Source organism: Mesitornis unicolor, unplaced genomic scaffold (assembly GCF_000695765.1).
Source record: "Mesitornis unicolor isolate BGI_N332 unplaced genomic scaffold, ASM69576v1 scaffold2910, whole genome shotgun sequence".
NCBI classification, from domain to species: Eukaryota; Metazoa; Chordata; class Aves; order Mesitornithiformes; family Mesitornithidae; genus Mesitornis; species Mesitornis unicolor.
Window position 1 is genome coordinate 30784 of NW_010156194.1, and position 11189 is coordinate 41972.

At 49.9% G+C, this 11189-nt stretch overlaps 1 protein-coding gene across 1 annotated transcript in view; it reads left to right on the forward strand.

Annotated features, from left to right (window-relative positions):
* Positions 1–3801, forward strand: part of LOC104538957 (ribosomal protein S6 kinase 2 alpha-like) — a 17231-nt gene extending 13430 nt beyond the window's left edge. The window contains 9 exon segments of the mRNA XM_010182384.1: positions 1–79; positions 596–721; positions 1149–1238; positions 1479–1637; positions 1847–2008; positions 2607–2683; positions 2822–2939; positions 3345–3482; positions 3679–3801. The exon segment at positions 1–79 is cut by the window's left edge and continues 12 nt beyond it. Of these exon segments, the coding sequence (XP_010180686.1) occupies positions 1–79; positions 596–721; positions 1149–1238; positions 1479–1637; positions 1847–2008; positions 2607–2683; positions 2822–2939; positions 3345–3482; positions 3679–3801 (1072 nt within the window).
* The last annotated feature ends 7388 nt before the right edge of the window (positions 3802–11189 follow it).

The following is an 11189-nucleotide window of genomic DNA, read 5'->3' on the forward strand; positions in this document are numbered from 1 at the left end:
CTTCAGTTTCGTGGCGACAGGACTGATGGAGGATGGCAAGGTGAAGCCTGCACAGCCGCCCCTGCATTCAGTGGTACAGGTAAGAAGTGGGGAAACAACCGTTTGAAGGCACAGAGCAGGTCTGCAGCACCTGGAGCAGAGCTAACGGGAACCCTGGGACAGTGTCGTTCTGGTTTGAATTCCTGCATCCTGTTGTTATTTCATTTCTATTGACTGTCACAAGTGGAGGAGGTTGTCAGGGCAATGCGGCTCTGTCTGCTCCCCTCTCCCCAGGCAGACCCGTGCTAGCGGGTCCATGGAAATGCCCGTGGCTTGAAAGGTGCCACCGAAAAGCACCATGCCCGCTGCAGGCAGCGTTACCCCACTGACCTACATCTGCTGTGTCCTCTCCTCCTCCCGCTCCTCCGCCGGGAGCAGGAGCCGTGGGCTGTAGCAGACAGCAGGCTGTCGCCTTGCTCTGTGCTGTAGTTAACTCCTCGCCTTGCACAAACCCATCCCTCAACCCTCCTGGCTCATCCGCTCTCCGATCTCCTCTGACGGTGGGACTTGATGATCTTAAAGGTCTTTTCTAACCAAAACCATTCTGTGATTGCAGCAGCTGCATGGCAAGAACATCCAGTTCAGCGATGGCTACGTGGTGAAGGAGGCCATCGGCGTCGGCTCCTACTCCGTGTGTAAACGCTGCATTCACAAAGCAACCAACATGGAGTACGCAGTCAAGGTCTGAGCTTTGCCATCCAAACTGACCTCCCCCATTACAATTTCTCTTCATCCCCACCATAACCAAAATAACATCCAGGAATGAAATTGCTCTCCCTGCTTGTGTCAGGCCTAAATGGGCAATTTCTGTGCTGCTGCACAAGGTTTCTTACCCAGGAATATCAGAGAAGCAGCGCTCTCCCCCATCAGAGGGAGGACCATATCTCACCTTTCTTGGCACAGTTCACTGTGGCTGTGTCAGCTCTTAACTAAACCAGATGTAAAATGCTGGGGTTTGGGGACACAGAACTGATGAAGCAACACAGGGATTTGCAGAGCTTGGAGGGCAAGGGAATGGTTACGGGGCAGGATCTCTGCAGGGCTCCAAACACTCAGCTTTTCGCTTTGTCCCACCCCACTGTGGTTAATGCTCCCCTGTACCCATGCAGGTTATCGACAAGAGCAAGAGAGACCCCTCTGAGGAAATCGAAATCCTCCTGCGGTACGGGCAGCACCCAAACATCATCACCTTGAAAGACGTGAGTGTGACTTGAATGACTTCTCCTGTGGTTTGGTTTAGGAAGTGCAGTCTGGTCATGGGGGGCACAGTGCAGCTCCAGCACAGGCAACCCAGCGCATCCCCCTGCTCAATGTATGGGGATGCAGCCCCAACCCCACCTCTGCATTGCTGATTTCTGGCTCCTTCTTGGTGTCAAGAGTCCAAAAGGGAAGCTCTGGGAGCACTTTTTGGTTAATCCTCTCCCTGTTTGCTTGGGCAGGTGTATGACGACGGGAAGTACGTGTACCTGGTGACGGAGCTGATGCGGGGAGGGGAGCTGCTGGATAAAATCCTCAGGCAGAAGTTCTTCTCGGAGCGGGAAGCCAGTTCAGTGCTGCACACGATCTGCAAGACAGTGGAGTATCTGCATTCCCAAGGGGTGAGTATGGCTACAGCAGCTTTCCTTGGAGCTGCCTGCCATCACACTGTGCTCCTGCTCCTCCAGGGAGTAACCGTACCTGTTGGGACCATCATTTCTTGCTGCCTTGGCGAGGGAGATGTGGGGCCAGAGCAGGGGTTGGGTGCCCCGATGCAGCATCAGACCTTCGTCTTGCAAGGGTCTGATTTGGGCACTTTTTCACTCCACAGGTGGTTCACAGGGACTTGAAACCCAGCAATATTCTCTACGTGGACGAGTCAGGAAACCCCGAAAGCATTCGCATTTGTGACTTTGGCTTTGCCAAGCAGCTGAGGGCTGAGAACGGCCTCCTCATGACTCCCTGTTATACGGCAAACTTTGTGGCACCTGAGGTAAGCACCTCCCTGAGCCAGGACCCTTGGGTGGCCCTCACATCCCTCCCCAACCTGTGCTCTCTCTGTAGCTCTGTCCTGTTCCGAACTCCAGCCTGAACTGGTGTGTTCTGCCCTGGAGCAGGCAATGACAGAAACACAACCTGTAGTAATGAACACATAGGGGATCTCAAGTGCAGTCCTCCAATTTGTACTGCCCCAATGGGGTGCTCTGCTTAGGGTATGGAGACTTTAGAATCCCAGTGGTTTTCTAGGCTGCTTCTCTTCTTGATTATCTGCCTGTTAAAAGAGAGGGGGATGAGTTTCCACTGGGCTGTCTGGGTGCAGAAGAAAGGAAAAGAGCCAGTGTGCCATGGAGCATGCACGCAGTGTCAACATACAGGAACATGGCTTCTTTCTTGCTTGTTTTGATGTGCCTGGGGGGTTCCTCTGTTCCACAAACCCAAAATCTGATTTGAATCCTGATCCTCAGTCCCAGACTTTGCTGTTCAGCGGGGCTGTAGGAGCTTCACACGCAGACTGCAGGCAGGGCTCGAGCTGCTCTTCATGAGCTCAACGACAAGAACCAAACACGCTTTGTTTTCCTTTGCTTGCCCAGGTACTGAAACGCCAAGGCTACGACGAGGGCTGCGACATCTGGAGCCTGGGAGTTCTCCTGTACACGATGCTCGCAGGGTGAGCACCTCGCCGGGGCTGTGGCCACCTCGCCACGCTCCATGGTGGCCATGGGTCCTCTCCTCGGTCACCACTACCCAGTGACAGTCCCTTTTCGGGTGATGGGAGTAAACCAAACGCTTCCTTTTCTCTCCTCAGCTGCACTCCCTTTGCGAATGGTCCCAGTGACACCCCAGAGGAGATCCTGACCCGGATAGGCGGGGGGAGGTTCTCCATCAGCGGAGGCAACTGGGACACCATTTCTGACATGGCCAAGGTACGGTTTGTTATCCATCTGTGTTACGTTAAAGGGTTCAGGTCAAGCATGGCCAGTTGCCACAGGGGAAGTTTAAAGTAAATTGGGGAGGGAGGACAGAAGAGAGAGGAGAAAACCCACAGCGTAGCTTCCACCCCATGCATATCCCCTCGTGGCAGCTCGGCAGCGTCCCTCTCCTCACTTTATTTTAGCTGTGAATATTTGTGTGCAACACCAAGCTTGTGCTTGTGTTAAACCTCCCAGGCCTACTGAAAACATACCTTATACGAAAGGAGATTGATGTCTGGGGACTTTGAACTTGGCCTCTGAATTTAAATCCTAATTTTGGGGGCAGACACAGGTGGTATTTTTGCATTTAAAGTATGAAATCTTCTAAAGTCTTAACTTTTCAAACAATGCCCTTAGGATCTGGTATCAAAGATGCTTCACGTAGATCCTCACCAGCGCCTGACAGCCAAGCAGGTCCTGCAGCACCCCTGGATAACCCAGAAGGACAGCTTACCCCAGAGCCAGCTGAACCACCAGGACGTTCAGCTTGTGAAGGTACAAAGTCTGGGCAGGTTCCTCGCGTGCCTTGGGCTCTCGGGAAAGCTGCGGTCCTGTGGGGTGATGATGGTGTGGGCAAAGCAGGATTAGGCAGGTTGGAAGGGAGTAGAGGGCCAGGGGAGGCAATACAAGACAAGCTGGGTCTGCAGGAGCTCTGCCACATCTCGGTGACGTCTTGTGCCTTCTCTCCAAGGGGGCGATGGCTGCCACCTACTCCGCACTCAACAGCTCCAAGCCGAGCCCGCAGCTGAAGCCCATCGAATCCTCCATCCTGGCACAGAGGCGGGTGAAGAAGCTTCCCTCCACCACGCTGTGAAGCCCGGGGGGGTGTGCAGGCACACCAGACTTTGCACACCCACTGAAGATTTGGGGGGACACAGGAGATTTGGGTGGTCAACGCCTGCACGGGAGCAGCTCCCCCGAGGACTTGTTCTCCAAAGGCCAAGTGCCTTTCCTGTAGACTGGTTCCTTCCTGTGAGGACTGATCTTTGCTGAGAGAACTTCACTGTAAAGCTTTTTTGGTTTTTTTTGAAGTGTAAATTGTCGATTTTTAAAGACATCCATCTGTGTATATGGGAACTAGAATGTATAACTGATGTCAAGTGGCACTAAAAAGCAGCTCTGGTTCACCCGTCCCCGTGCAGGGCCAGGTATTCGTTGTAGCTCCATAATTTCTTAGACTCCATCCTCTCCAACGCCGTTGCGGCTGGAAGATGAAGCAGTGTCTGGGGGTCAGGCTTTGGGGTTTTTCCTCCCGCCAACCTTTGGATGCCCTTCCCAAAGCCAACCCTGCAGACCCCAGCACTGATGGTTGGGAAGGGCTTCACCCCCCTTCTCTGTGTGTGTGTGTGTGTGTGTGTGTGTTTTGGGAGGGAGCTCGATTTTTCGGACTCCGTTTCTTCCTCCCCCAGCCCTGTGAGCGTTCTCCAAATAAAACAAACCACAGGTTTTCCAAACGCCCCCAAAGATGCTCAGCTCTCCAGAGCACCCACAAGGTTTGGCTCGTTCCTCTGCCCTCCCATCTTCACGTTGTCCCCATGGCTCCCTGGGGAGTTTGTCACCTTCTCCTCGGCAAAGCTGAGGCTTTGGGCTGCCTCTGGCTGCTCTTTTAGCAGTTTGGGGGTTTCCTTTCCTTCAGCAGGAACCTATGAAACAAATAACCCTTTTTTTTAATTTAACTTTGTTCTACAGCTGGTAACTCAGGGTTTCTTTCTGAACTGTACAATAAACGTGTCATTCAGTTGATGTTTTTTTACTGACTTTTAGCTGCAGAATAAGCGACCCCAGTCGTTTCCCCATGGGAATCGTGATTCTCCCCTGCTTTTCAGGAGATCTGCAAAGTTTTTATTCATCCAGTCCTGCAATGGGAGAACCAAGCAGCACCAGCTCCTCTCAGGTGCAGTCCCTCCCTTGGCAGTGGGAAGGAATTCGATCCAGTGCAGGGATAAGGCAGGGATTGGGATGCAGGCAGCAGAGGGGAACTTCTTCTCAGGACATTTTCGTGCATTAAACCAGCGCTCAGAGGCAAAACTGTGCTAGGAATAAATTCCTGACCCGTTCTGACTTGCAGGGAATTGCTGGAGCTCCCGGTTTGGTGCTGGATGTTTTTTGGGAGGAGCAGGAGAGCCACAGGGACTGCAAACGCCCGCGTGCTCAGGATGCAACTGGAGCCGGCAAAGGTTCTGGTGTGAATCTCTGCTACTTTTGGCTGATAATGAGAGGGGAAGCTTCCTTTTTATGCTTTTCCCTTCTGCTTAGTCTCAGTTGACTCTAAAATGGAGAATTCCACTACAGAATCTTCCCTGAGATGTTCAGCTCCCTCCTCCTCTCCCCTCGTCCAGGCAGGTCCTGTTTTCCTCTATGGAGCAGCCAGTGAGAAGCTGAAATAATCACCATTTTTTTCTGTATTTAGATCTGGATCTTCCTCCTGGTTTTGCTATCGCCTCCCGGCAGAGGTGGGTTTAATGGGGGATGCTCCAAAATCCCTTTCTTAAAAATACTCCTTTTCTCTGGCACGATTTGCCCATGAACCTGCCTTATGTTTCCTACAGCTGTGCAGTAACTTGTGCCAGTGCAAAGGTGTGCAAATTTTAGGTAACTGAAATGAATACAAGAACTATAAACAGGTTCTTTCTGGAGCTGGGGTCAGTCCCTTTGGGTGCAGGCATTTTAGCAGCTTTTTGGAATTTCCTGCGTTGGAAAGGGTGGGGTTTGAAGCTGTGGATGGGGTTGGACGCGTTGGTGGTGATCACCCCTCACTGTGAACATCTCAACAGTATGGACTGTGGGGATGAGTCTTGAACCAAACGTTTGCCCTGCTGGGACGGTATCTGCTGTGTTCATCTGAAATTGTAAATGTTTTCAAATATCAGTCAGCAGAAGCATGACAGCCTTTGTGAAATCCTCCCTGCAGTGGTGCTGGTGTGAGGCCGACTGGTGACCACTCAACGGTGCATAGGACAACCAGGTGAGAGCTCAGTGGGCACAGGGAGAGCAGCCCGTGGGTACCCGGAGCATCAAACCCTGATACCCAGAGCATCAAACCCCAATATCCGGAGCATCAAACCCCAAAACACTCAGTGTGAGGCCCCTCTGCCTCCTCAGAGCAGTTTTGGTGCAGCTGTAGCTTCCAGGACCTCCATCACTTTGGGGAACAAGCGTGAACAAGAAGGGCTACGCTTTGCTTTCTGGGGTGCTTTTAACCAAGTTGTTTTCCCTAAGTCAAAATAAGTCTTGGTTTTTAGTTCCAAATCAACCAAGTGCTGTTACTTTTTTAATTCCAGTGCTCAATAAAAATGGACTTGTTGCTCTTGCTGTGTCCGAGAGCTATAGGTGTTTGTAATGGATGGGCTCCTCGATCTCTTTCTGGTTTTGTCCTGACCGTATTAAACCTTGGCCAAAATACAGTTGGGACCAACTGCTGTCATCTTAACTGAAATTGCATTATTTGAGGTGAAAATTGGACCTGTGTTGGTCTCTAGGTGTCTTAGAGGAGACCAAATGACCTGCGCTCACAAGAGTTTGGGGTCATTCACCTTGAATTTGGGACAAAGAGGATATACAGCTTATCTAAAAAGGGACAAAAATGTATTTAACTTCCAAGCATAAGGAAATCTTTACAAGGAGAAGTGCTTGTGTTATTTCAGGTGCTCAATCGTCGACTTGACCTTTAAGGTTTGGTCCTGTGCAAGGGCTCAAGGGACCTGAAATCCCAGACTCCAGCCTCAAAGAGCTGAGTCTACCTGGTCTAACCTGTGTGGAAATAGCGTGTTAATCCATGGACAAGGAGCCTGAAAATAATACTGAGCAGCTCTCTCTGTATAATACAGCTTCTGTGTGAGAGAAAAGTTGAACTTTCCTATTCGGGGCTGTGAATCTGCAGCATTTTCTGACCCAGCTGAGAGGCTGTTTTCCTTCTTCCCACTGTGTAAAGTCGCCGTGCCTTCCTCTTAACGATGTGGTGCTGACCTCTGTCAAATGAAACGGAGCATAAATAAATGCATTTTAGCCTGATAAATATTCCCATCATGATTATTTAGGCTGTCACTTTCTCAGCAATCTTTGGGTTTTTTTCCTTAGTGAAACTTCACCGAGCAACCGAGCTGCTTTCGAACTTACCACACGATGAATGCCAATGGCCTCTTTTAAGTCCCCACCTTCAAGTTACTTCATTTAATTCCTTTTTCTTTTCCTGCACCTTTTGCCATTTGGGGCCAGTGAATCGCGCAGCCGGTGGCCTCCCGGGTGCCACCACCTCCTCGTGGCAGCCACTTCGGAAGCACCCGGTGACCGCAAGCGTGTTCGACGGCACGCAGGGGGCTTTCATGTAATATTCAACAATCTAATCCCTCTTTTTAAGGCGAAGCAAACACTTAAAATATCTCAAGGTCTTCTTTTGCAAGTACATAGGGGGCTGTGAATAAAACCTTCATTCACCCTAGGAAAGCCGGAGGGCCGCTGCCGCTCCATTTTCTTGCCGGCGGTTATTAAAACATCAAACTGTCTTACTACTTAATCTCCGCTAACTCGCTGCCTTCCTCCTTTTGTGTTACAGGGGAACACCTGCCATTAATACTAATTCTGCTCGGGAGAGAAACTCCCTTTCAGATATGCTTGTCTGGAAATAAATTGACATGTAAAAGGTCCCTTTTGTCGCCAAGTGCCGGGGTGAGAAGCCGATCGCTTACAAAAGGAGCCCCTGACTCTTTAAATGATGTGTGTGGCGGGGTTAGAAGTGTTAAATGTGGAGGGGGATGCTGGAGACGGGTTAGAAAAGGATCGCGTAGCTGCATCCTCCGTTTTGGTGTTAGACTTGCAGATTTGGGGTGCTTTTCTGTGATGATAAGCCCGCTGTGTTGTCTGAGGGTGAAAGGCTGGGACCCATTTGGAGAAAACATTTTAATTTTTTAAGGAAAGGTGTTGTTATTAGGAATTCCTCCTTGCTTTTTAACATGTACAACAAAAATTAAAGGCATTGGTGGCGAGTCCTTCAATGTAGATGTGTATTGAGCTCCAGGGCTCTCTTGTACTCGGCACTGGTGAGGCCGCACCTCGAGTGCTGTGTTCAGTTGTGGGCCCCTCACTAGAAGAAGGATGTGGAGATTCTGGAGCGTGTTCAGAGCAGAGCCACAAGGATGGGGAGGGCTCTGGAGAACAAGCCTGATGAGGAGCGGCTGAGGGAACTGGGCTTGTTTAGCCTGGAGAAGAGAAGGCTGAGGGGAGACCTCATCACCACCTCCAACTGCCTCAAGGGAGCTTGGAGAGAGGTGGGTGCTGGGCTCTTCTCCCAGGTGATGGGGGATAGAACAAGGGGAAACGGCACCAAGCTGTGCCAAGGGAGGTTCAGGTCAGAGATAAGGAGGAAGTTCTGTACTGAGAGGGTCGTCAGAAGCTGGACCAGGCTGCCCAGGGAGGTGGTGGAGTCACCATCCCTGGATGTGTTTAAAGAGCAGGTAGATGAGGTACTTAGGGATATGGTTTAGGGGGTAGACAGGAGCGGTTGGACGTGATGATCTCAGAGGGCTTTTCCAACCGAGCCATTCTGTGATTCTGTTTTTCCTGGGATCAAAGTTTGCATCCTTTTCAATAAGCAAGCAGTAAAAGAAGCCTTGGTTAAAGCTTTTATTCTGTCCTACAGGCAGTGGTTTGAGACAGCAAAAGGTAAATATTTTCATTTCTAATGGAAAGAACCATTTTCTTGGAGCTGCTCGCACCCCATGGAGTCTGTGGTGAGTTTTTAAGTGGGTTCTTGGGGCCTTCAAAAGCTGCATCAATGCTGAAACGATGGATGGGGTCCCACTGCTGTGGATGAAAACTGAAGTTGTGTGGGGTGGACCTGGCTTTCAGCTGCTGCTCGTTGGGTTTCTGGGTCTTCTAATGAAGAAATAATTTGCTTCATAATTAAGATCCAAGTCGAAATATGCTCAGGGTTTGAATGAACAGAAGTGAAATGTGCCAATTACAGAAACCTCCGAGAGGAGCTGGTGTCACTTCTGGTTTATCAAACAAGTCCAACCTCTCGTGAGCCGCTCGGCTCGAATGCTGTCTTATTTTTAAACAGCAGATGGTGTTAGAAACCTGTAACAGGTGGAAGCTCTTCAGTTTTATGGGCGAGATCAGAAATAGCAGCAATTTCTGGTTTCCCTAGGGGTGGTTTAAGAGGCAAGCTGGCCCCTCCGCTTGGGTCCTTATTACAGAGGGAAAAACTTTGGAATCGAACATGTTAGCATGAAAGCAAGCAATTCTGGTTTGACTTATCCTGGTTAAAATGAAAGGAACCTGGTAACGGTCTCCATAATCCTCTGCTAGCAGATGTAGGAGGAGGAATGAGCCGTGTTTGCTGCTGTGCCTCGAAACCCGGCTCCAATCTGCCATAGCCTGTTGGTTTCTTGTCTGTGATAACGGCACTTTGCACGTTTAAAGTGTTTTATAAACATTTAATTACTGCGGCGTTTGACTCGAAGCCAGGAATCTCTCATTCAGCTGCATCTTGCGAGGATGGTGAAAATGATATTCAAATTATGGGATTCCAAGAAGGGCTGAGCTCAAACTTTGCTGAAAGAAACCTCGCTTTGCTGGGATCCGCCGCCTCCTTTGCAAAGCGAATTTCTCTGCCAGTGTAAACTGTACCATGGTTTTGAATGCCCCTAGATTTGAGGATTTGTCAGGACAGGGAGCTGCATTTTAATCATCTTAGGGAAACAAAATGCTAAATTCTGCTCAGCCTGTGCTGTACGAACGAAGGCAGGCGGGGATTGCAGCGATGTCTAGACTGGAGCTGCCTTTGATCCGCGTCCTCTGCTGCCGTAGGAAAATCATTATTTGTTAAAAGTCGCTTTTTTCCCCACCCACCAAACTATTTGTAATTTTAATACGTCTTCTCCACACCAACCCCCAGCTTTATTTCCTTAAAAAAGGTGGAGAAATGCAGGTTTACAGCCTGATTACAGCCTTCCTCGGCCTGCTCCGTGCCTGGGAGCCCCCAGAAATCGCAGGGGTCGTGACACCAAGTGGGAGCAGCGACTAAAAGTAAAAAAGCTCGTATCGGATTAATAATTTCTATCCAACCATCTGCCTCTTCCAGCAGCTCCCTCTCCTCTGCAGCAGATCAGTAAATGCAGACAGGGTGTGCAGTGATAGGAATCGGTTACTTTCCAGGAAAAAAAAACCCAAGAGGTTTTGGCCGCTGTTTTTGTGGACGCACACAAATGATGGATTGTGGTCAGGGCAGGAAACCCAGATGAGAAGTTGTTCCTCTATGGATTGTGTATGAGCTGACCCTCATCTTGTTGGCTTAAGGATGGGTTAATCCAAAATATCGAGGAGAAAAACCACTGTTTGCACTAACGTTTCCAGTCTTTATTCTGAAGGCAAATCGGGAGCCCGTTAATGAACGCCATTGCTGGCAATCAGAGCCTTTTTAATGAGGCAGATCCCCAATTTCAAGGCCTTGCTGCTACGCTCGCTCTCCGTTCGGCGAGTCCTGAGCAGCGACTGACGAAGTAAATCAGGAGTCGCTTTTCCTGCGCCGGTTAAAGCAGGGGTCGGGAGCGCTTCTGATGTTTCATTAAAGCTTTTCTCCTGGTGGCAGAGCAGATTTAATCAGTCCCGCCTCCCAGTTCCAGCTGCTGGGCTCGAACGCTCTGATCTGTGCACTGGGTGCACGTCTAATTATGGAGGCAATTCCCATGGATACCAAGAAGAATCGGCTGTACCGGCAAAAAAAAAATGATCCCAGCTGGGAAAACAGGGAAGGAAAAATGTGTTGAAATATTCGGGAAGAGACTTCAAAAGTTTCTGGAAAGGCAAGCGAAAAGCATTGCTGGTGTTCTTGCAGCCCAGAGTGCAAATCTTCATCGTTTTCAAACTAAAACACGGGTTGTTTTCATTCTGGTTTGCAGGAGCTAATCCAGAGTTGCTGCTTTTTGTGCTACTGGAGGATTTACCAGCGCAGCAAAACTGAATTTGCCCAATATCTTTGTTATCTGCACCCACTCAGGGCTGCTTTTCACCCCTGTTTTCATACCCCACGAGGTTCCCTCTGCTCCCCTGCGCAGCAGAAATGTCTTTAGAGAAAATGCCCAATAATTTGTGTTTCCATATGGGAACACCCTGGGTGAGGAGGCCCCTACTGAAGGGCTGGTAATTCTGGTTCATCCCAGTGCCGGTGTATGGGACTTGGGGAAGTTCCTCCCCTTTATGCGT